At 37.1% G+C, this 25,753-nt stretch overlaps 1 protein-coding gene across 1 annotated transcript in view; it reads right to left on the bottom strand.

The window, feature by feature from the left end:
* Window positions 1-25,753, bottom strand: part of UGGT2 (UDP-glucose glycoprotein glucosyltransferase 2) — a 183,750-nt gene that overhangs the window by 74,322 nt on the left and 83,675 nt on the right. Inside the window, exons 16-22 of the mRNA XM_081083210.1 lie at window positions 22,782-22,913; window positions 14,487-14,651; window positions 14,013-14,136; window positions 13,825-13,923; window positions 8,485-8,579; window positions 6,183-6,389; window positions 2,626-2,757 (exon numbers count right to left, since the gene is read on the bottom strand). Coding sequence (XP_080939336.1) covers window positions 2,626-2,757; window positions 6,183-6,389; window positions 8,485-8,579; window positions 13,825-13,923; window positions 14,013-14,136; window positions 14,487-14,651; window positions 22,782-22,913 — 954 coding nt within the window. The remainder of the gene's footprint in view (window positions 1-2,625; window positions 2,758-6,182; window positions 6,390-8,484; window positions 8,580-13,824; window positions 13,924-14,012; window positions 14,137-14,486; window positions 14,652-22,781; window positions 22,914-25,753) is intronic.

Below are 25,753 nucleotides of genomic sequence, written 5' to 3'. Positions count from 1 at the left end.
CACCTCTTCTGGTTCTCTGTCCAAATGACACCTTATAAGTAAGAATGCTATTTGTTATCTGTCTCTGCCCACCAAAATGTAAATCCATGAAAACATGTTTGTTCACTACTGTACTCTGAGAACCCTAGAAGAATGGTTTACAGCAAGTGAAACATTAATATATGAATATTTTGTCAATTAAAAAAAAGAAGAAACAAGTTCTAGGAGAAATCAGTTTAACATAACTATAACTAATATTTATAATCACTAATTTTGATAATACATGAGATATATTAAACAATGTCAAAGAAAACATAGGGCACATTTTCCATCCTATCCTATATAATAAAAGCCTAATATGCAAATTGACCAAATGGTGGAACAACTGGTGGAACGACCGGTCACTATGATGCACACTGACCACCAGGGCACAGACGCTCAATGCAGGAGCTGCTCCCAGCCCACAGGCCCCAGGCCAGACAAGGCGGGTGCCAGTGGGGGGTCCCTAATTGCCCCACAGAGGGAGGCGATCAGCGGTGGCGGCAGGGGGCTGGGCTGGCTGGTGAGCGGGCTGGTGCTGCCCCCTGATCACCCTGCCAGTTGCCTCCTGCAGAGGGAGGTGACCAGCAGCAGCGGCAAGGCAATCGGGGGGTTGGGACTGGCAAGTGGGCGTTGCCAGGCTAGCCAAGGTGGGTGACAGCAGGGGCCCCCCGATCGCCCCGCCAGTCGCCCCACAGATTGGTCCTGATTGCCGGCCAGGCCTAGCGACCCTACCTGTGTACTAATTTCATGCATCAGGTCTCTAGTAATGTATAATTAAAAGGCAAGGTACTAGATATAGCAAGTCTAATTACTTTTCCTTTTTATTTCTGAAAATGACTGACAAAGCCAAAGGTAGTCAAATACTTTTAAACTGTTCTAAAAAACTGTATTTCCTTACAGAGTAATTGCTAGAGAATAAGTAATATCATTTTGGGGCTTCCACATAACTAACTCACTATCAAAATTTACTAATACAGGCAGTCCTCGGATTACATGAGACTCGACGTACATTGTTTCGTGGTTACGTCGCCATCTCCCATTTACTTATATAAAAAAAAAAGTTCCATCTTTTCAACGTATGTACATACGTGCTTTATGTTTTTTATTATTTATTTACCACAAGTAAAGGTCAGGAATTGTTATCTTTCTTTTAAATTTTTTTTACTGTTTCACTTCATTACTGCTGTGTTTGTGCTCCATGTGAGTGACATAGGTGCTTATGTAGGTGGGTTCCGACTTACGGCAAAAATCACATAACTTCGCGCCACAGGAATGGGATCTCGGATGTAACCCGAGGACCTGCTGTACAGGGTGGGGCAAAAGTAGGTTTACAGTTGTGAAACAGTTTATTCTTGTATTATTTATTAACTACTGCATTATTTTCCATATGAACAACTGTAAAACTACATTAGTCCCACCCTGTACCTTATATTTCTGTAATAATAAATGACAACCAGTGTCTTCAATTTATAAAGTAGCACTGTACACAGATGAACCTGAGCCTAACTGCTTTTAGGAGCTAATGCAATTAGTCAGCTTAAACACCATTACACTGAAGCAGATATATTTTATCTGTGGAAGCTTGGGGAAATGGGCCTCTCATTCATCTCCAATTCTTATTATTTATAGATTCAGATAAGAAAGAATAAATAAGCATAATTTTAAGGGAGTAGTGATTTGGGAATAAAACGCAAGTGAAGAGTTCATGAAAATGTAGAAAAGAAAGAAAACAGGAGCATAGAGCTTTGAAGATGATTTAGGAATATATAATTTGATAGTTCAAGCAGAGGTCTGTCAAGCACATTGGATTAGTTTATTTCTTAATAAATCAAAGCACCAGATTCAATTTTTTAAAACTAAATTCCTAAGAAATAAAATCAGACTATCATATTCAAAATATATTAATAAGTAGCTAGTATACACTAACTGTGTGTCTATAAAGATGCTCTAATCAGAAAAATGTTTGTGATATACTAGGAGAAAAAAGTGTGATATAAATTTATATATATAAAATTACAATGATGTACTTTATGAAAATCAGAAATAACTCTGTAGGGTCAGAAAAAGCGTTAGAAGGTAATACAGTAATTTTCAATAATATAGTTTATTAGGATGGTGGGAGCAAGTAACTTTTTTCTATAGATTTTTAAAGGTTATATTGATAAATACTATTTTATACTTCAATAGAAAACACTGTACTGTTGTTATTAAACAATTGTAAGAAAGCTACAATAAGAGTAAGATTTCACAATGTACTTTCTACACTTACTATAACAGTGGTTCTCAATCACAATGTTGTAAAGTGTACTAAATTGTTTATTCTAGTATTTTTAATAAGATAAAATAAAAGTTATCCCCACAAGAACATTCTCTCTTCCCTGAAATCAATGTTCTCACCAATGGGGGAAGGGATGAAGTAATAGGTATTGTGCCATAAATTAACCCTCTCAGCACCATTTACTTCTGCTGAGATCTGTCTCATGTGTCTGGCATACGAACACCATCCTCTCTGTGTGTTTCATAGCATAGATGTGACAGAAAAATGTTTGAGACCCCTGTACCACAGTGTCACTGAGAAAAGTGAGCAACTGTTTTTCTACTTACTTTCCCATTGCTGACAATACCCATTTCTCCGGGACCCAACTTAAGTACGTCTTGACAGAACAACTGGTGAGTTCGAAAAATATTCACCCCAATGGTATTATATTTTTTCTCAAAAGCATTCTTATCCATCTCCTAAAGCAAGAAAATATAAAATGAATAAGAGAACAGTAAATATATTAAATTATTTTCTTAACAAAGCTTATTTAATATATTAGTGTAAAATTTAAATTATACTAAGTTGTGACAAAAAGTACTATTTTCTCTTGAAATCATTAAAAAAAAATTAAATCTTTCTCTGCCAATTCAATTACAATATTTGTATATCTTTTTACAAGTAGATAGTTTGCTATTCATTCTTTGAGAATTCCAGTTGGATTACTGATTGGTAAAATGCTAGGGAACATCAATTTAAATAAAATTTAACATTCCAGAAAAGATATAAACCCAGTTAGTAATAGTGTATTTAACTTCAGAAATACAAAAGTATTTATAGTCAGAGTCATAAAATATATGGATATTCACAGAAAATTAACCACAAATAAATTCCTTACATCTTCATACTAACACACTTCTTCATATCAATATTTATCAAATTTTTATGTGCATCCAAATCACCTTGGTGCCTTGTTAAAATGAAGTTTCTCCTTCAGTAGATCAGGGTGGAGCCTTAAATTTTTAACTTCTAACAAGAGCAGATGTTAGAAATGTTTCCCCTTTGCTGTCCAATATGGTAGCCACAGCCACAAATGGTTACTGAGTCCTGGAAATGCAGCTGGTGTGACTGAGTACCTGATTTTAAAGCTCAATTTAATTTTAAATTTAAAATAGCTTCATGTAGGTAGTGACTACAGTATTGGACAGTGCAGCCCTAGATCTCCTTACTTTCAAAATCTCTATCTCAGTTATCCCCTCTCTCACCACAAGCTCCTGACGTTCCAGCTCACTCACTGTTACTAACCATTACACTTTCAATTCACCGACCCTACCACTTATATATTGTCCATCATCCTTCTCATATCATAATTTCCCTTCCACCCAAGTTACACCCCGGAAGGTAACATCAACCTTCCATGCTCAGCTCCCTGGAATGCTTCCCTCAGTTACATTCACCTTGCAAAACCCCAACTCTGGTTAAATACAACTCTGCTTCCTCTGCAACTGGACCCAAACAGTGTTAAAGCTGAAAAAAAAACATGCAACCAAGACTGATCTCACTTTCAATTTGTGGTCATTAATCTCAGTGGGCCCTCAGAAATCTTTCCACACTAATGTATTGAATTCACTTTCTCATTCTCTGAGTAACAGAAATATATTTGACATTTTCTTCTCTTTCCTCAAACCTCTAATAGCACCTACTAAAATTCTAATACTTAACTAATGACCCGAATTTCTTCTGAAAAATGAAAGTAATCAGAAGAGAGGTACTTATCTTGTTACCACCAAATAAATCTACCCTTCTGCCTCTGAACCCACATAGTCTGCCTTTCTTCTGGTTAAAATGGATGAACAATTCCTGTTCTTAAACCAACACTTAACACTGTCCATTGGATCTCAGCACCACTTAACCTCTCAAGAATTTTGCTTCCCTCAATCTATATGATCCTTTTCTTATTGTTGGATAGATTGTTTCCATTAGCATACAGAAAAGTGACATCTCCCAAATTTAGAATTATTTCCTTGACCTCAAGTCCCATTCTGGCTACGGAATACTTCTCCCTTCAGTGTAAAAGAAACTTCTTTAAAAAGCTATACTTGCTATCTCTATTTCCTGATTTTTTATTTTCTCTTGAATCTAGTGCACTTTTATGCTTTTCATTCCACTAAAGCTGTTCTTATCAAAGTCACCAAGAACCACCTTAATCAATAAAATGGTCAGTTAGGAAGATGGATTTCAGAAACATCTGGCATAGGTGATCATTTCAGAAACATCTGGCATAGGTGATCATTTCCTCCTTGAAATATATTCTCCATTTGGCTTCCAGGATACCATACTCTCCTGGTCACCTTCCTAATTCAATGGCTGTTCCATCTCTGTTATAGGATCATCCTTTTCTTGTGTTCCTCCACATTTTAGAATGTTCCAGGGCTTAGCTCTCAACCACTCTGTTCTCCACCCAGCCTCACTTCTGAGGTTTCCCATCTAGTTTCTTACCTTGGAATTATATATAATGTTGATAATCCTCAAATTGACTCTCAAAAAAAAAAAACAAAAAAAAAAAAAACAAAAGACAACCCCTCAGTGATTTCTACACTCATTTACTCAATTGTCAACATTTCCACTTGAATGTCCAACAGGCTTCTCCAACTTAACATGTACAAAACTTAGCTCTAGATCTAGGCCCTATGTGTCCAAATCTTCTCTTCAATCTAGACTTCTCCATTAAAAAAAAAAAGGATACCACCATTAAGTCTAGCTGTTCAAGACAAAATCCTAGCCTATTATTTTCATAGGTCATATACAATTGAGCAACTAATCCTATTTACCATAATATAACAATTATTTATCAACCATTTTACCATCTCCACCACTCCTATCTAGTTCAACATACCATTATTTCTTGCCTAGATTATAGGCAAGAAATGCAATAGCATTCTAAATGTTCATCCTATTTCCAGTCTTGTCTACCTACTATCAAATCTTCACATGGTACCCAGAGTCATCTTTTTAACGGTTGCCATTATACTCAGGAAAAATTTCAATCCCTTAAGTATGGCCTATAAATGCTTTAAATATCTGGGATTATATTTCTGACCTCATATGCTAGTACTCTGCACATCTATCTCTTTTGGTCATAATGATTTTCTGCCTATACCTCAAGTCTGGCAAGACTGTCTCTGTGTCAAGCCTTTAGACTTGCTATGTTCTTGAACCTGGTACATTCTTCTCACAGACTTTCCATGGTTTGATATTTCATGTTATTCAGAGTGCTGCCCAAATGTAAGCTCTGAAGAAATACCTTTCCTGACCACTCCAGCTAAAAGAGCATCCCTCAAACCATCTACCCTCTTATGCATTTTCCAATACCACTTACTTTGTCTGTCTTTCCCACTACCATGTAAGCTCCACAAGAGCAGGGACTCTATCTGCCTTGTTCACAAGTATATCTCCATCTAGTACAGTGGTTCTAAACCTTCCTAATGCCGCGACCCTTTAATACAGTTCCTCATGTTGTGGTGACCTCCAATTTCATTGTTACAAATTGAACATAATTAAAGTATAGTGATTAATCACAAAAACAATATGTAATTATATATGTGTTTTCCGATGGTCTTAGGCGACCCCTGTGAAAGGGTCATTCGACCCCCAAAGGGGTCGCGACCCACAGGTTGAGAACCACTGATCTAGTAGATAATATATAAATCTGATTTGTTAAATGCCTCTATGCAAAGTCATATTATTTAACATTTATCTTTTCCCATTTAAAGAAATATTTATTATCCCTAAGTGATTATACTTATTAACTGATATTTTTAAGTAACATATTATCTCCAAGTATACAGATTTATTCTTTTGAAATATTCAATATATACTTATTATTTCAAACAAAGTTACTGACCTCAGTAAGGAATGTTTTAATTTTATCTCCAGAGTAAATAGCTGTAGCAGTTTCTTCCCTTGCCAGTTTCCTGAGAAAGTTTCTCAAAAAGCTGTTTTTCTGTGTAAGAAAAGCTGCCAAAATTCCTCTAGAAATAGCTGTGTTCTCTTCATTTATTTTTGATGTAGGATTATAAATAACGCCCAACCGACTATGAAAACTTTTTTTCTGAAGAAAAAAAAAATTTATAGGTGAAAAAAAAACTATATCTTACATACCTTTTTACAGTTGAACTTTTTTCTTTCCAATCAAGTTTATGCTTTACCATACAACATCTTTCACTGTTAAATTCTATGTTGACTACTGAAGATGACCTATCATTGAAAAGCCTAAAAACAATAATTTTAGTAACTCCAACTGCTTTACCTCTTTGCATGATGATTATTTTATAATGCAATACTTTGTTTGACCTCTTCTTGTGTATGTATGTCTATGAAATAACAAGATTACAAAACAAAAATGCAGATTAACCCATAAAACAACCACCCAGGTCAAGAAATAGAGCACTGTCAAAGATATTTCTCAAGAGTAATTAAAAAGGTAAATTCTAAGATAGTATTCCATGGGTGAATGTGAGGCAAAATCATAACATTTCGGAACTGTGAAAGTAGTCTCTAAATCAGTCATACATATCCAAGAGTGAACATGAAAATCTAACTGGCTATGGGGACTTAAGCACAATCTTTTACCAGTTAAGCGGCTTGTGCTCAGCCAGAGATATTCCCCAGGAAACCAAGATAAAAGACAAAAACAAGGGGAAAAAACCAGAGCAAGAATATCAGAGATATATAATGAGAGGGCAATAGACTTTACAGAACTAGTTCATTCACATCACTAACAATAGATAAATCAATAAATTATCCAACAAACAACAAGTAGCCAGGGGAAGGGGGGGAGGGGAGGGTGTTGTTACCAGTATCCAAATATGCTACAGTGTATTATCTAAAATGTTTTGTTTTCAATAAAAAAAAATTATGAGACATGCAATGTAACAAGAGAGTGTGATTCATATAAAGGTGAAAAACAAAACACAAACCCACAGCATGAGAAACTGTCTTTGAGGGGATTAGTTGTTGGGCTTAACAGATGTGATATATTCAAAGAACTAAAGAAAACCATGTCTAAAGAATTAAAGAAAGGTATTTTAATAATATTTCACAGATAATAATAATGAAGAGATAGAAATTATAAAGAAGAACCAAAAGAAATTCTGGAGTTATAAATTCAGTAACTAAAATGGAAAATGCTCTAGAAAGGTTCAATAGATATGAGTTGGCAGAAAAATCAGTGAATCAATAAAGATGATACAACCTGAAAAAAAATTGTAAAAAGAATGAACAGATCCTCAGAGAAATGTGGAACATCATTAAACATACCAATATATGCATAATGGAAGGGCCATATACACGTAACTAGTGGGGGAAGGACAGTTTGTGAGCCTCTCAACAAACATGCTCCCAGAAATTCTTGAGAAGAAAGAGAAGGCAGAAGTGACTGTTGTTACATAGATCCCAAAGAACTGGTTTTGAAATGTGCTTGTCTGCAGGCAACTGAGGAAAGCCAGAATGTGTTCTGAGATTATCTAATATGATGTGAAAATCTCCTAGCAGATGTTATTTTCATTTTAAATGTATTAATTATTCTTAATGTGGTAGCAGGGCTCCAAGACGGCCCCCAATGATCCCCACCTCCTGGTCCTCAGACTTACAGTTCCTTCTCATACTGAATAGAAGTGATCTGCATAACAAACAGAATAGCGTGGAAATATAGATGTGACTTCAGAGACTAGATCATAAAAGACATTGTGACTTGTGGTTTCCATCTATAACTCTTTGTCACTCATTCTGGGGAAAGCCAGCTGTTCCCCAGGACACTCAAGCAACACAAATAGTGGTCTACGTGGCAACAGGAAGAAGCATTCTGTCACGGCCAGTGAGAAACTGAGGTCTCCTGCTAACAGCCATGCAAGTGAGCCATCTTAGAAGCTGATCCTCCAGCTCCAGTAAAGCCTTCAGGTGGCAGCAGCCAAAATCCTGACTGTTTCCTCATGAGAAACCCCAAGCCACAACCACTCAGCTAAGTCACTCCTGAATTCTTAAACCCCAGAAACTGTGGGAAAATAAAGGTTTACTGCTTTAAACGACTAAGTTATAGGGTAATTTGTTATACATCAATAAATTTACACTTAGTTAATACAAAGCAATTTCATAAAATATTTTGGTTTATGTTTCTTGGGTGCTTTTGTCTAGGTAAACTTACTCACCATGTGCTTTAATGCATTCAAAAGCAGTTTTCTCCCAGATGGTTTGTCAAAATCAGCAATAATCCAGAGAGTAATGGAAGAAATTACATCTTCATCTGAAAGTTTCAAACGGTTTAGTTAAACTAATTCTTTTTAAAACAAAACTAAAAGCAGAGGATATATCCAGTTAACAAAATTAAAAAACAACAATGAATAGTAAAATTAGTCTTTCGGAAAAGAAGCAAATGTTAAAAATTATACACGCACAGTGACATAAAATGCTAGAAATGTAATTCATGATATAAGCTCTATATAAACTCAGGTACCAAAAAGAAAGAACAGTCCCTAAAGGACACACCTGTGGGATACTTCTATGAGTAGAGAAAGTTGTATTATGCTTATCATGGTTCCAGTGTTGGCAAGCAAAACTGCCTTCTAGCTATATTTTTAAAAAAATAAATTAAGGGAGAAACCAAGATGGCGGCATAGGTAAACACCGGAGATTGCTGCCTCACACAACCACTTCAAAAATACAACTAAAAGATGGAATGGACATCACCCAGAACCACAGGAAGGCTGGTTGAGTGGAAATCCTACAACTAGAAGGACAGAGAAAAGCATACCGAGACTCAGAGGAGGTGCGGTGCGGAAGTAAAATGCTAAGGTGCGGAGGTGCATGCTGAGAAGGCTGACGGCTGAGGGCGCGGTTGTCTTTTTCAATCAGGAGGGAGTCTCAAGCTCTGAGCCCCAGTTCCAGGCGAGTCTCTGGGGACCCAGACTCATACGAGAAGAGACTGGAATGTCTGGCGTCGGTCGGAACTCGAGGGCAGCTTTCTCTGGGAGGCGCTCGCAGCGATTGCCAGGGCCTCTGAGGGCAGGACTAAGAGCAGCCATACTGCAGGCTCCGTCCACACTGTTGATCCCCTGGGACCCCGCCCAGCCCAAACCGTGCATGGAGGCTTTTGCATATGAAAGGCCCGGCCCTTTGTAATCTGAGAATTACTTAACAAACTGCAGCTGCCCCAAGGCCCCAGGGCAACTTGCATTTCTTTACAGCTGGCTTCTGCTGGGTAGACTCAGGCAGGGGCTAGATTAGCACCTCCTTAGATCCAAGAGCCAGTGTACCCAGTGGTCAGAGTGGGACCATCCAATTACAACTCCTCAGATCCATAAGGGACATACTCAGGGGGCAGACTCAGTGAGCACCAAAGCCCCACTGAAGCAACTCTTGCCCCATAAGGGTGTCTTCAGCACAGAAGTTCTCCCACCATAGACACAGCTGATTCTCACAGCCAATTGGCCTGGAGGTCAATTCCTCCTAGTGTTACCTACAACAATCAAGGCTTAACTACAACAAGACTGTGCACAAAGCCCACAAGGGGGTGCACCAAGAGTGTCTACCTCAGGTAATTGGGGAGGCTGAGCCACTGGGCCCTAAAGGACACTCAGCACAGAAAGCCACTCTATCGAAACAGCGAAGCATAAAAAAATGCGGAGAAAAAGAAACAGGTCACAAATGACAGAAATGGAGGAAAGCAAACTACTGGATATACAGTTCAAAACCACACTTTTAAGGTTTTTCAAGAATTTTCTAGAAACCGCCAATAAACTTAATGAGACCCTCAAGAAATCTAGTGAGACCCTCAATGTTATGATAAAGGACCAACTAGAAATTAAGCATACACTGACTGAAATAAAGAATATTATACAGACTCCCAACAGCAGACCAGAGGATCGCAAGAATCAAGTCAAAGATTTGAAATACAAAGAAGCAAAAAACACCCAACCGGAAAAACAAAGAGAAAAAAGTATCCAAAAATATGAAGACAGTGTAAGGAGCCTCTGGGACAGCTTCAAGCGTACCAACATCCGAATTACAGGGGTGCCAGAAGAAGAGAGAGAGCAAGATATTGAAAACCTATTTGAAGAAATAATGACAGAAAACTTCACCTACCTGGTGAAAGAAATAGACTTACAAGTCCAGGAAGCGCAGAGAACCCCAAACAAAAGGAATCCAAAGAGGACCATACCAAGACACATCATAATTAAAATGCCAAGAGCAAAAGACAAAGAGAGAATCTTAAATGCAGCAAGAGAAAGACAGTCAGTTACCTACAAGGGAGTACCCATACGACTGTCAGCTGATTTCTCAACAGAAACTTTGCAGGCCAGAAGGGAATGGCAAGAAATATTCAAAGTGATGAATTCCAAGAACTTACAACCAAGATTACTTTATCCAGCAAAGCTATCATTCAGAATTGAAGGTCAGATAAAGAGCTTCACAGATAAGGAAAATTAAAGGGGTTCATCACCACTAAACCAGTATTATATGAAATGCTGAAAGGTATCTTTTAAGAAGAGGAAGAAAAAGAAAAAGGTAAAGATACAAATTATGAACAACAAATACACATCCATCAACAAGTGAATCTAAAAATCAAGTGAATAAATAATCTGATGATCAGAATAAACTGGTGATTATAATAGAATCAGGGGCATAGAAAGGGAGTGGACTAACTGCTCTTGGGGGGGTGGGAAGGGGTGTGGGAGATGCGGGAAGAGACTGGACAAAAATCGTGCACCTATGAATGAGGACAGTGGTGGGGGGTGAGGGCGGAGGGTGGGAGGGGAACCGGGTGGAGGGGAGCTATGGGGTGAAAAAGAGGAACAACTGTAATAATCTGAACAATGAAGATTTAATTTAATAAATAAATAAATATATAAATAAGTAAATTAAGAAACGAATATGTATATCACCATATATAAAACAAAACAAAACAGTACAATAAGGTTTATTAGTAGATACTAAAAACAGCAATATCTTATTAACTTATGATTCATTAATTCAAAATGTCTGGCTTTTATTAACTTGGTCTAATTCACATCATCTCGTGCCATCAGTATCAGTATAATTCTTTTTCTGAAAAATTTGAAAATTTGGATGCCACAGAAAGAAACAATTTTAATTCTGACGTCACAGTTAAATGCATTTATTTCATCCAGCTTCAGGATATAACATTTGAAATGATAGTTATCTGGTCACCATTAAAATCTATAGAAAAATTATTCTTTCAGATCACATGACCCACTTAAAACAGTTATAAAAACTTTGCTGTTCTGTAGATCAGCAAATAGCACATTCTTTTAAAAGAATAAAGGTAAAGAATTCTGGTGCCCTCGTAATGTCAGCCCTTTCTTTTTTTTTTTTTTAAATATATTTTATTGATTTTTTACAGGGAGGAAAGGAGAGAGATAGAGAGTAAGAAACATCGATGAGAGAGAAACATCGATCAGCTGCCTCCTGCACATCCCCCACTGGGGAAGTGCCCGCAACCCAGGTACATGCCCTTGACCTGAATCGAACCCGGGACCTCTCAGTCCGCAGGCCGACGCTCTATCCACTGAGCCAAACCGGTTTCGGCTCAATGTCAGCCCTTTCACCATACAGTAGTAAATGGAGAAATGTTTCAAATGTGCTAAGTAAATTATAATTTTTTATTTCTTTACACATTTACATAACTGCAAATAAGAGAAACTTATGATGCTTCTCTGTTAATAAAGTATTCCTTTAAGCTGCACGAAATTTAAAGGCCAACTTACTCTGATGCTCAGAAATACACCCTAGAACCTGACAAATATTTATACTTTTATTTCCTATTTCGAACTCCTTTTCTTTCCCGTCATTTTTACACATTAGCCTACCATAAAGTGGAACTTTTATTTTACATTTCATTATTTGTTGGGTTTTGTGTAGAGAGATCATTTTGTGAACATAAAATCATGAATCAATTAGAAAGTAATTTGGGGGCCATCTGGTCCAAAGTTGGATGCACTCCTTACCACTCTCAAAAAACTGGTTGTGTAGCCTCTGCTTAAATCTCTCTCTGATAAAAATTTACCCCTTACTACATAGTTTATTCCATCTTTAGATCACTCTCATTGTTAGAAAGTTACTGCTTTAATACTGAGATACAAATAAGCCGTCTTGTATGTATTGGCTCTCATTTTTCTCCCTACAGCTAAGCAGGTCAAATATAATAAAGCAAGACAAAAACCAACCATCTATCTTATAATTACCTATCTTATCTTATCTATCTGATAAGATTAAAAAATGTATGGCCCCACTGCAGACTTCCCTATCTAGGTTAAATTCTTATTTCCAAATATGTTCCTGTCTTGGTCTCCCTTCCTTTGGTTTGACCCCCAAACCTAGGCAAAACATCCACATATTTTTTTATTTTAATATGTTTTTATTGCTTTTTTAGAGAGAGAGGAAGGGGGAGACAGAGAAACATTGATGTGACAAACATTTATCAGCAGTGTCCTGCACGCCCCCGACTGGGGATTGAGGCTGAAACATGGGCATGTGTCCTGACAAGGAATGGAACTGGCAATCTTTTGGTGCATAGGGCAAGGCTCAACCAACTGAATCACTTCAGTGGGGATCCACATGTTATAGCTTTCTTTAAAAATAGGCAAAAAAAGTAAGATGAACCCCTCTGCATTTATAATTAGCTAGGATAGAAGGCATTATTTTCTTATGTCAATCCTTATATCCTAACACAGTGGTTGGCAAACTCATTAGTCAACAGAGCCAAATATCAACAGTACAACGATTGAAATTTTGTTTGAGAGCCAAATTTTTTAAACTTAAACTAGATAGGTAGGTACATTGTTATTAACTTAATTAGGGTACTCCTAAGCTGGCCTTTGCTAAAAACGTCCTCAATCTGATTGAGGTATGTTCGCTGAGGTCGACCCCTTCCAACTCTCCCATCCACACTCGTCTTGTATACTTGTTTCGTCTACCTCCTTTCCGAAAATGCATGGGCCACGAAGTTTCAATCTCACTGTACGTGCGTGCCCGCACGTGGTATTTTGTGGAAGAGCCACACTCAAGGGGCCAAAGAGCAGCATGTGGCTCGCGAGCTGCGGTTTGCTAACCATTGTCCTAACAAATCACAAGCTCTCAAACTGAAAACCAGGCCTCTAGTCAAATATCAATATATAAACATGTATTATGGCCCTAGCTGGTTTGGCTCCATTGTTACAGTGTCATCCCACAGACTGAAGAATCTTGGGTTTGATTTGGGTCAAGGGAATGTACCTCGCTTGCAGGCTCGATCCCCTACTCTGGTCAGAGCACTTGTGGGAGGCAACCAATTGCTGTGTCTCGCTCGCATCCATGTTTCTCTCTCACTGTCTCACCCCCTCCTTCCTCCCTTCCACTCTGTCTGAGAATCAATGGGAAAAATATCCTCAGGTGGAGATTTAAAAAAAAAAGTATTATGCAAATACCTTACCAAAATTACAACATTTTGCTTCTTTAAGAATAAATTTAGGAAAATAAAATATGCTTATTACCTTCATGGGTTAAATAATACATGTTCTCTGCAATTACAGCACTCTTATCTTGTGAGTCCAAGAAAAAGAAAGTAGAGAAATCTTCAACATCTGTAGTTACTGAAAATTTTCATATTAAATAATGAATTAATAAAACATTCACAATTCAATAAGCATTTGTAGAAAAGAAAACAGAAGAATTATTTTACCTGATGTAGATATTAAATTAAGGTACTGCCCTTCACTGTACAAAATCAAAGGATTTATACGAGGTACAACATTATTTTTATCCATAAGGAAATCAATTGCATTTGTTCGATCATTTAATGTGCCCTAAAATAACAAAAATATTATTTAGGTAATAGAGGCAATTTATATGCATATGTTTTAAAGTTATGCAGAGATTACATTTAAAGATACTCAGTATAAAGTAAATCAATAAATAATATGTGATTTAGGATTCTCATAATAAATTTTCATGTAAAACTTTGAATTATCTTTCCAATTAAGGAATTTTTAGATGTAATTATGCACAAATAAAGTTACTTATTAATTTAAAAATCACTACTAAATGATCAGGATGAAAATTTTTACAAAATTAACTTTTGCTATTAAAATATTTCTTAATACAAAAAATTTATAAATATCATTCATCATATATTTTCTCATAAATGCTTACCTACCATAAAAACTTCCCTTTGTAAATATATGGTCATATCCATCATTTTTTGAAGAAGAGCTCTTTCTAGTTTTTGAATATTTAACTCCTCATGGTTAAAGGATTCGCCATTATAAAGAGCTTGAGGCAAAGGACCCAGGCCAGTCATCTTATAAAAGCTTGCTCCTGCCTATTTAGTTAAAAAAATATCAGAGTTAAACAGAATATGGTTTTCTAAAAAAGAAATACATAAGAAAAAGAAGGGACACTGCCACATCTTTATATGCCAGAGAAAAAAATGTTAATTTTGATAATTTTACCCAGCCTTTTAAAAGATTGTTTAAAGGAAAATTTACATAGAGCAAGAGTCAGGGAACTTTCTGTGCAGGGCCAGATACCAGTAATACATATTTTAGGCTTTGTGAGCTATCAGGTTTGTCTGTGTCACATTTACTCAACTCTGATGTTATGTAGAAGCAGTGATATACAACACAGGAACAAACAAACATGGCCATGTCCCCCAAAACTATGAAAACAGGCAGTGGGAGGGCTAGATTTGGCCTAGGGGCTGTAGTTTGCTGACCCTTACGATACTTACTTTTTAAAAAATACTATTCCCCAGGATCAGAGATTCATTTATCCCTATATTTACTTGTTTAATAAGCATTTATTCAATTCATGCCACCAGTATCCAGACCCTGTGAATACAGAACTGAAAGTTTTCCCTCAAGTGGTTCATATATTTACAAACAAAATGCAGGCATGTACAAGGGTCTATGGGAGCCCAGAAAAGAAGCATCTAACCATTTTGTGATGAATAGGAAGGGAACAGAGAAGGACTCTGCGAGGGGGTAACACCAAAAAATCAAAGGATGAGCAACATTTGCTAGGGAGAAGAAGTAGAAAAAGACATTCCAAGTGAAAAGAGACAGCCAAGCAAGTGGGGGGAGAGAGAGAGAATAAGGCATATTTAGGCAACGGCAAGTAATTTGCTGTGTTTACAGTGGGGAGAGTGCTATATGGGGAGAGCTGTCAGATATGGGTCAGAGGAGATAGGCAGAGGCCAGATCATGAAGGTCTTCAACATCGGGATTTTTGTCTTCTGAGCGATAAAGCATCACTGCACACGTCATTCCTTTGCTATTCTGTACCATGTATTATTATAATTATTATACCCAGCCCTCTCACAATAACTTAATGAAGCTAAGTATTCTGATTACATCCATTTTACAGGTGATGAAACAGATATAAAAACATAAAGTCACTTCCAATGTCACATAGCTACTACATTTTGGAAACAGAATTTGTATTTAGATCTAACCAAGAGTCTGAATTGAACTCTTAACCACTGGACTATATTATATCTGCATTTATTGAGCACTTACTACATGTTAGACTATGAATGCATAGAAATGATATTCAAACTCCTTCCTAAGAAAGCATACTGTAACAGAGGGAGAGATGGATACATTAAAAATAGGTGTGATTATAGTATACAGAGGTGCAAAGAGCATATAATCAATTCTATCTAGAAAGAGGATTCATGACAATATGATCAGATGTTCTTATTTAAAAAAGAACACAGTATCAACAATGGAAGAAGGTGGGGGAGCGTGCACTGGGCATGATGGGATGGGGGCTACTGCAGTAGCATGGGAAAGAAAAAGCAAGAGCCAGAACAAAAATCAGTGGTAATGGGCCAGGTGAGAATGAGGCAGTTTCTAAAATATTTAGTGGGAAGAACTTGATCTACTGTTTCAGAGAGTATGAGGGGAAATAAGTAGTTTAGAATGGCAGAGGTGTCCTGGGAGAATGATAATTCCACCCTCTAGATAAGGCAAAAAAGAAAAAGGTTTGGGGTAACAAAGAAGATCATGGGCTTGGTTATAGGTTATTGTGATTTAAGATGCTTATGGGCACTAGGCAGTTGCCTACCTGGGTATGGACCTCAAGAAAGATGTCCCTGCTAGAAATGCAGGCTCTCTTCTGATTTACCCTATCATTTCCAATTAAGCAAGCTGTTCATTACAAAAGTTTTAACTACCAAAAATAAGCCAATGACACTAAATTTTATACTTTTAACCACACCTCTTTCCTGAGCTACAGACACATGTATCTAATCATTTATTTCATATTTACTCTGGAAATCTCACAGAAACCTTAATTTCAATATGTGAAAAACAGTATTTCTGACCTTATTTCGCATTTGGTTTTCCCTCCACCTTGGCAATGGCATCACAACCCTCCTATAGTTAGTTGCTCAACTGAACCCTGGGAGTAGACCTTGACAATTTCTCCTCTCTACCTACTCAATCCAGCAGCAGGTCTGGGGTTGTACTTCCTAACTCAACTGTGTCCATTTTTCTCTGCCTCTGCTTCCAAAAGTCTCAAGTTCATCTCTCATTTTGAACTCCTACCTACATGTTTCCTAATCTTTCTCACCACATATAATTTTACTCCCCAATGATCCATTCTCAACAATGGAGAATGTTTTGTCGTTGTTGTTGTTTTAAAAAAGCATTATCACTGTCGCTTAATATCTTTTCAGGTTTTTCAGTTTCCAAGGTCTTGTACTGTTGAGTCCAAATTAAATATTGTTCCCAAGGCCCTGTGCAATCAGGACCCCAGCCTACTTCTCCAGCCTTGTCTTAGGAACTTTCCTCCACAGTGCCTACATAACACAAATTTGCTACCTGTACAGCAGCAACACCAATTTCTCTTAGTTTCTTCACAACTCAGGACCTCCTAACATTTCCTCCTGAATGTTCATCTACTATCACTTCCTGTTTTCTTTCATCCAACTCTTCGTCCTACTTCAGGACTCATCTTAAATGCCACTGCTTCAGAGAAGGATTCCCATTCCCATTCCAGAGACCTCCTCTTTCATTCTGCTGTGTACCTCTGGGCCTCTTCCAATGAAGACTCATGCCCATCAATTCAGGGAATTTCTTTATGCTATTTCTCTGATGCTTTCCATTCCTTTGTTTTGTTCGTTCTTTATGACTCTTCTAAATTGAGTCTCTAATTGTTTACCTTTCATTCTTGTTTTTCACTTTTTTGTCTTTGTACTATTACATTTTTATTTTATTTTAAATTTTCAAGAGATCTTTGTTGTACTCTATTCTTTAACCTCTGTGCCTAGAACATTATAAGTACTCAATAAATATTTGTCAAAAATACAGATAAAGTTTGGATTGGATATAGAGAGAAAATTACACGAATATGAGTTTATGGAATAAAGGCCTAAACTCATTATTTGCTTTGTGATGTAGGAGTCAGAATGATTTCCTAGGCATGTAAAGTGGAAAAGGGTTTGATGGGACTGATAACTATTTAGAATAATTTTGGGATAGTATTCACAAAACCAGAGGTTCCTATGAAGGGGAGCAGCAAAGGCACAAGTTCAGTTTAGAGAAAGAGGCAGGAATGACTACAGAAGGGCATTCTTGGGGCTGATGCGTGCAAGGGAAGGTGTTGGTTTGTTAATTGCTATGTTTGCAAGAATTCTGAATAGGTTATTTGATCAATCTATGAGAGTGAGTAAAAATGTGGAGTAATTCTTAAAGAAAAAAAAAAGTTAAGAAATGAAGAGACAATCATAGTATTTGACTTACTAACAAGGAACACTTAAAAAGTCTCACACACTCTAACTATTCACTTAACCAAAATGTGTTAACAACAGATCTCTTTACCAGCTGGTATGCACTGCACAGGCCTATGAATTCTTAATGGACTGAAGTGCTTCCGTATATAGTGGTTTCCCCCATGAGAACAATCTGACCTCTTTTCCAGACCCTCCCTGTCAACATGTATCAGCCATTACAGGGTAACTGGCTCAGCACAGGGCCTCCTACTCAGCCCTGGTTGATTCTTTCTGATTGGTTTCATTTGATCTTGAAGCTACAACAGTTTTTAGATATTTTAAGTAATACCAATGGACGAACGGGAGACTAAGTAAAGGCAGGGAGGTAGAAAAGATCTCAATCCTCAATTATGATAACAAAAACTCAGCAAATATCTAAAACTCAAGATATGCTATACAACTTGAGGAATACAAAAGAATAAGACAAGATTCCTTTTCTTGAAGTACCTACAGTCTAGCTGGAAGTTAAATGTATATCCACATAGGACATGCTAATATTGGTTTGTGAATACCAATATGTAAGGATAACATCGTGTTACTTAGATATTTTTATGGCAACTCATAAGTAGTATATTTTGGCTATGTAATATTATCTCAGCTTAAATGTATTAATATCACAGCATATACTGTCTAGAATAAGCAAATAAATAAATACATTTCCTTCTATATGCAAGTTAGGTTATAAACAATATTTTAAACTTTAATTAATATATTAAATAAAATTAAGTGAGAACCTTAAATATCTAGATATTCATAGGAATGCATTTTATTTCAATACACTTAATATCCTCAGGAACACAAGTGTTAACAAAAGACTTTAGATGCTATAATTAATTTGAACCAGAAGATGATCCTTAAGAAACAAAGCATATACAACAATTTAGTGGAGAATCAAGTAAGTGGTTCCCAATTAACAAAAAAAGAGCAAATTAACCAGAAAAAAATTTTTTACTCTTGAATGAGAAATGATCCTTCGTATCAACATTATGCATCTATCAGTCATGCTTAGGAGATAGGATATTTGCAGAAGTTTTAGTCCCTGTGGAGTATAAGTATGAATAGAAATTGTGCTCTACCACTTACTAACAAGAAGTAAAGAAACCACATATATTTAAAAAAAAGAAGAAGAAAAAAAAATGAAAACATAATGTGTAAGTATGGAAAACTTCCAGGATGCCTATAATTAACCCATTAAACAGGCTGATATTAAAACCCAAATGGTGCAACCTTCTGCTTTCACCCTGTGCAAACAGATCCCTAGTATATAAAATTTCACCGTGTTTCCTATTCCATAAGCTTAATCATTACAGAAAATTTCAGTTCCTTCCCCTCCATGACTCAAAATAATTAAAGAATACTCCTAAAAAAGAATTATTTCTCCATTTTCCATAATGCCATAAATAACCTTACTAAAAGAGCTGCCTCTACATAACTTGGCTCTAAAAGAAAGCTCATGTGAGTTGTCTTTTAGGTGTGTTTTTTAATTATATGGAAATAGAGTAATGGGGAAAAACCAATAAAACACGTTCTCATTTCAAAAATAACTATTTGGACCCAGCTGGCATGGCTCAGTGGCTGAGTGTTGACCTATGAACCAGGAGGTCATGGTCCAATTCCCGGTCTGGGCATATGCCCAGGTTGTGGGCTCTATCCCCAGTATGGGGTGTGTAGGGAGCAGCTGATTAATTATTCTCTCTTACCATTGATGCTTCTATCTCCCTCTCCCTCTCCCTTCCTCTCTGAAATCAATAAAAATATTTTAAAATATAACTCTTTGGAAAACTATTCTTATACTAGTATAGCTAAAGAAAAGAAAAATCCATAATTCCTACTGCACTGTCTTTTCAATCACATTGAGACCACCAGTCCTTTGGCATCTTGGCTTTATGTCCTATTCTATGCAGCCTGCACTCAACAGATTGTACTTGTGGGCTATTCTGGGCTAATGTCATACCCAATTTATGAAACTTCAAACTTAGAGTAGTTTATCCAATTACCTTCCTTTGCTCAGCTATTTTGGACTTTCTTTAAAACGGAGACTGATGCCCCTAAAACTTATGGTAAGCTTAAGCATCATAGCAATTCTTTTACATGGTTTTACTCTAGACCAGCGGTTCTCAACCTGTGGGTCACGACCCCTTTGGTGGTCGAACGACCCTTTTTCAGGGGTCACCTAAGACCATCCTGCATATCAGATATTAACATTACGATTCATAACAGTAGCAACATTACAGTTATGAAGTAGCAACGAAAATAATTAAATAGTTTTATGGTTGGGTCACAACATGAGGAACTGTATTTAAAGGGCCAGAAGGTTGAGAACCACTGCATCTCTAGACCCTTTTGTAGTCTCCAGAGCAGCAATTTCTAAAACATCATAGCTCTCTTAAAGTTCCATTTCTATCACACACACCCTCACTTTCAGATGGCCTTCCCTCCTCATTAATTCGTTCAACAGATATTTACTGATTACACACTATGTTCTGCTCACTAGACATTGGGCCTACAATATCCAATAAGATACATGATACCTGGTCTCATGTATAGTTTAGTGAGAAGTCAGGTACTGAACTATCTATATATATAAAAGCCTAAGAGACCGTTACGACCAAACGACCGGAACAACTTGTGGCTATGACACGCACTGACCACGAGGGGACAGACACTCAACACAGGAACTGTGCCCTGATGGTCAGTGTGCTTCCACAGGAAACCTCCTGTGGCCAGCCAACCTCCCCTAGTCCTTCCCCATGGCCGGCCGGTCAACCTCCTATGGTCCCTCCACTGGCCAGTCCCTCCTCCCCCACCAGACGGCCAATCTCCCATGGCCCCTCCTCCCGACTGGCCAACCTCCTGTGGTCCCACCTCCTATCCCTCCCCCGGGCCAGCAGGTCCCAATCAGTCCAGCCCCAATTGGCCCAGCCCTGATCGGCCCTGATTGCTGGCCAGGCCTACCTAGGGACCTTACCCATGCACAAATTTGTGCACTGGGCCTCTAGTTAATTATAGTTAGCACTAGAGGCACGGCGCATGGATTCATGCACACTGAAAGGAAATTAGAAGAAATATTTTAGCGGCCAGGAGGGACTGCGGGAGGGCTCTAGGGTATGTCCGGACCGTCTTGCCCATCCCAATCAGGGCCATCAGGCCAGGGAGGGACCAGGGGAGGGCTCCAGGGCATGTCCAGCCCATATTGCCCAGTCCCAATTGGGGCTGACTGGGCCAGCCAGACAAGGAAAGACAGTGGGAGGTTGGCCAGCCAGGAAAGAACTGCGGAGAGGGCCCCAGGGCATGTCCATCCTGTCTCACCCATTCCTAATCTGCTGGACTCCAGCAGTAAGCTAGCCTAATGTTTGGAGCATCAGCCCTCTGGTGGTCAGTGCACGTCATAGCGACTGGTTGAATGAATGGTTGAACACTTAGCATATTAGACTTTTATTATATAAGCCTAGAGGCCCAGTGTGCAAAATTTGTGCACAGGGGAAGGTCCCCTCAGCCCAGCCTGCACCCTCTCCAATCCAGGAGCCCTCTAACAATCCTGGACCACTGGCTCCAAATGGCTCACCTGCCTGCCTGCCTGGTCACCCCTAATTGCCCCCCTGCCGGCCTGGTCGCCCCTAACTGCCCCCCTGCTGGCCCAGTCACCCCATGTAGCCTGCTGTTCAGTTGTTTGGTCGTCCCTCACTAATCCCCCTGCCGTCCTGATTGCCCCACGCAACCTGCTTGTTCAGTCATTTGGTCGTCCCTTACTAACCCCCCTGCTGGCCTGGTTGTAGGCAGCCATCTTGTGAGGGCATGAGGGTTAATTTGCATATTACCTCTTTATTATATAGGATTACACAGGAGTGTAAGGTACTATTTTAGCATGTAATGGAGCAACATAATCTGATTTCAAGGGTTTAAAAACACCTCCCCAAAGTTTTTCCCATAAGTGTTACTTTTCTCCTCATGTAATATTAAAACCAAGAGCTAATATGAGCTAGAGAAGAGGGAGGGAGTATCTGCAAACATGGAGAAAACATGGTGCAATCCCTCTGATGAGAAGGAGGTGACCCATTCTTGATATAATGAACTTCAATAATACCAGCATGGTTGAAACAGAAAAAGCAAGAAAGAGAGTAGGAAATGAGACTGAAGAATTATAAGAAGTGGCCAAATTTGGCAGAATTTCTACAATGACTTCTAGTGATTCTGTACTTTACCATTACTATTGAAGAATTTTACATATAAGAGTGTCAAGATTAGATCTTTTTTTAAAAAAAAAACACTTATAAAATACAAAAACCCTTTGAGAAATCTTGAGAACCATATGAGCATTACAAACACAACCCCAATGATGCTGCTTTTCCTAAGTCTGATTCTTATCCTAACATTTATCTAAAAATCCAGCTTTATTTTTTCCTAAGAAAGCACAAATTATATCCTTTAAAATTCTACGCTTAAGTTTTCTCCCCTGTAAATCCTGAGAATTATCCTTTTTTGGGTACTTTTCTAAAAGTCAATTTTGGAAATGTAAATACTGTACACAACATTGTGTCATTCAAAGGTCAAAAATTTACCTTCTTTTTGAGGGACTAAAATCCAAATTGTGAGTTATTTATATTAAGATAATTTATTCATAAGATTATAATAAGAGGGTCTTGGATCATATTTTTGAAGACTTGAAAACCAAATTACCTTTCTTTTATTATCATATCTAGAATCAATTCCCAAAATATCCAAAATATTAGCATGAGGAAATTTATCTTGGAGAACACTCTTCACATTATCCACTGTGAGTATATTTTGATTCTTTACTTTTTGGTACATCTGTGGAAATAAAGATATTATAATTAATTTTCATCTTACAGCAATTATTTTATTTCCCTTAGCATGCAGATACATTTCTATATTAAATATATTTAACATTTTGTAAATTCTAAATATACTATATACATATGAATACACACCTATGCATATAGGTAAGTTAATCATTCTAAGCATACAATATATCGTCTTGTAATATAAACAGTTTTGTGAAATTCTATAGCTTTCACAAATATCATAACAAGTTTATCATTCTATTTTGACCACTGATTATTAATAAAATGGTTACCTTATTTAAAAAGATTAAGTATAAAACATTTTAAATGACTAGTTTCAGAAATGCTTTCTTTTCATTTCTAATTGCTCTGCAGTAAATACTATGATTAGATTTTCTCTGCACTTTCATTCTCCCCACAGTCTCAAACATCTAAATGCACTTGTGTAATGTAAGCTGTTACTCCTTTATTATTGTTATTTTTTTGTTTCATTTCTCTCTTCATTATAGATCTTCTACTATGACCAGACACTGTTCTAGGAATGGGGCAAAGGATGGGCATCAAGAGAGACGTCATCCCTGAGCAGACGACTTAGCCAAGACATACTAGTAAATATGAACAGTGAGCTAACAAGACATTCTGGGGAATACACAATACAATATACAGATGATGTATTACAGAATTGCACTTGGAACCTACATAATTTTATTAACCAATGTTACCCCAATAAATTCAATAATTTTGTTTTTCAAAAAGACATTCTGGGGAAAGAAACTTCTAAGCAGAAAGAACTAATAAGTACAAATACCATTAGGTAGCATTTTGATAGCTCAATTAAGAACATTCTTTTTAGTCCCAACTCAAATACTGCCAGAGACAATCTCACATTATGGCTGACGGAATTCCCATGTTATTCCTCATAATGAAGAATTAGCATTCTTACTTGTTTTCCTTTTGTCACTATAAACTTTGTAGCCTATTTCTTTAGGAAGCACATGTCTGTAATTAGATCACAGTTTAGTTGTCTGAGCATCTCAATTTATGGGTATTTTCTCCTCATATCAAAGCAGAACATACTATGATTCTAATAACTAACCCCCCCAAAAAGGTGAAAAGTTCAGGCTTCAGAGTAAACATAAATAGGAATTAAAAAATAAGATTTTTGAATGAAGCAAAAATTACATATGAAAAGTCTTTGAGACTAATCATTTTTACTAATCAGTTATTTATAAATATTAGCTATTCCTAAGTATCTAAGGTAGCCAGAATGCCTTGCATAAGCTACTTAGATACATAACAAGTCAATCTTCTTACGTATTTTTTAAAGATTCAAAACTGTCATGTAACTTGATAAGCAAAATAAAAGTATATATACTATGAGGCATAAATTATAAAATGGACAACCCCCAGGAAATGGAACATCATCAGTGCTGGTAAAGTACATCTTCCCTCCCAATCCCATCTTGCTCTGCTCCCCAGATGCAAGCATCTTCTAATTTGTATTCACCATGCCCTTACCTTTTAAGTGCTAGATTTTTACCTGAATGTATCCCCATGCACTATAGTTTTGTTTGCTTTTGAACTTGAAAGTGTATGGCAATATGTTAGCCTTCTATAATGTCATTATGCTTCTAACAAATGTGCTGTTGCATATTATATTCCATTATCTGAAGAAACCAAATTTTACCCAACTGTTTTACTACTGATATATATCTGTACACACACACACACACACACACACACACACACAAAGACATAGATACATATACAAAAATGTATATATACATATATTTTTCCTGTTTGTTACTATTGCGGATGATTCTGCTAAGAATACTTTCCTATGGCATAGATAAAAGAATTTACCGTGTGTGTGTGTGTGTGTGTGTGTGTGTGTATGTGTGTGTGTCCAAAGAGCATGCAAATGTAACTTCAAATTTTGAAGTACTAACAGATTGTTTTTCAATGTGGTTGGGCCAATTCATACTGTTACAGGCAGTGTAACAGAGTAAAGGCATTCTCACTGCTCTACATTTTCAACATAAATTGCAGGCTTTCTTAATTACCTCTAAATTATAAGGTATAAAACAATATCTCAGGGTAGTCTTTCTCTTATTTCTGAAATCATTATCTTGTTTACTTACCATTAATTGTAATAAATATTTACTTACTGCTTTGATTTCAATAAATTTTAATTTATCATTAATGTATCCTCTTGTATTTTAAATAATCTTTTATGTATTTCTTCTCTTGGGTTGTTTTGTCTTTTCCTTTTCTTTTTTTTTTTTTTTTTTTTTTTTGCCTTTTCTATATTTTATTTGTATCTGTCGTTAAATTCCCATCCTTATTTAGGTCCTCATTTGATTCATCCTGGACTATTTCACAATCACTTAACTCTAGTTTCTCTTTTTTCCTTTACGCTTACAGTTTTCTTTTTAAACAATTAATTAATTATAATTCACTTACATGGAGGCATGTTAGTCACTAGACCCTCTACTCCACAGTGCTTCTTGTTGAAATCTTGAAACAATGAAGATGCTAGAGAAGCATTTCTCTTTTTTTTAAATATTAGAAACATCGATGAGAGAGAAACATCGATTAGCTGCCTCCTGCACACCCCGTACTGTGGATATGCCCGCAACCAAGGTACACGCCCGTGACTGGAATTGAACCTGGGACCCTTCAATCCGCAGGCCGACGCTCTATCCACTGAGCCAAACTGGTTAGGGCTGGAGAAGCATTTTTTAAAAATATATATATATTTTATTGATTTTTTACAGAGAGGAAGGGAGAGGGATAGAGAGTTAGAAACATCGATGAGAGAGAAACACCAATCAGCTGCCTCCTGCA

This window comes from Myotis nattereri (assembly GCF_964212035.1).
Source record: "Myotis nattereri genome assembly, chromosome: 2".
NCBI lineage: Eukaryota > Metazoa > Chordata > Mammalia > Chiroptera > Vespertilionidae > Myotis > Myotis nattereri.
This window is presented reverse-complemented; position numbering and strand designations above follow the sequence as displayed.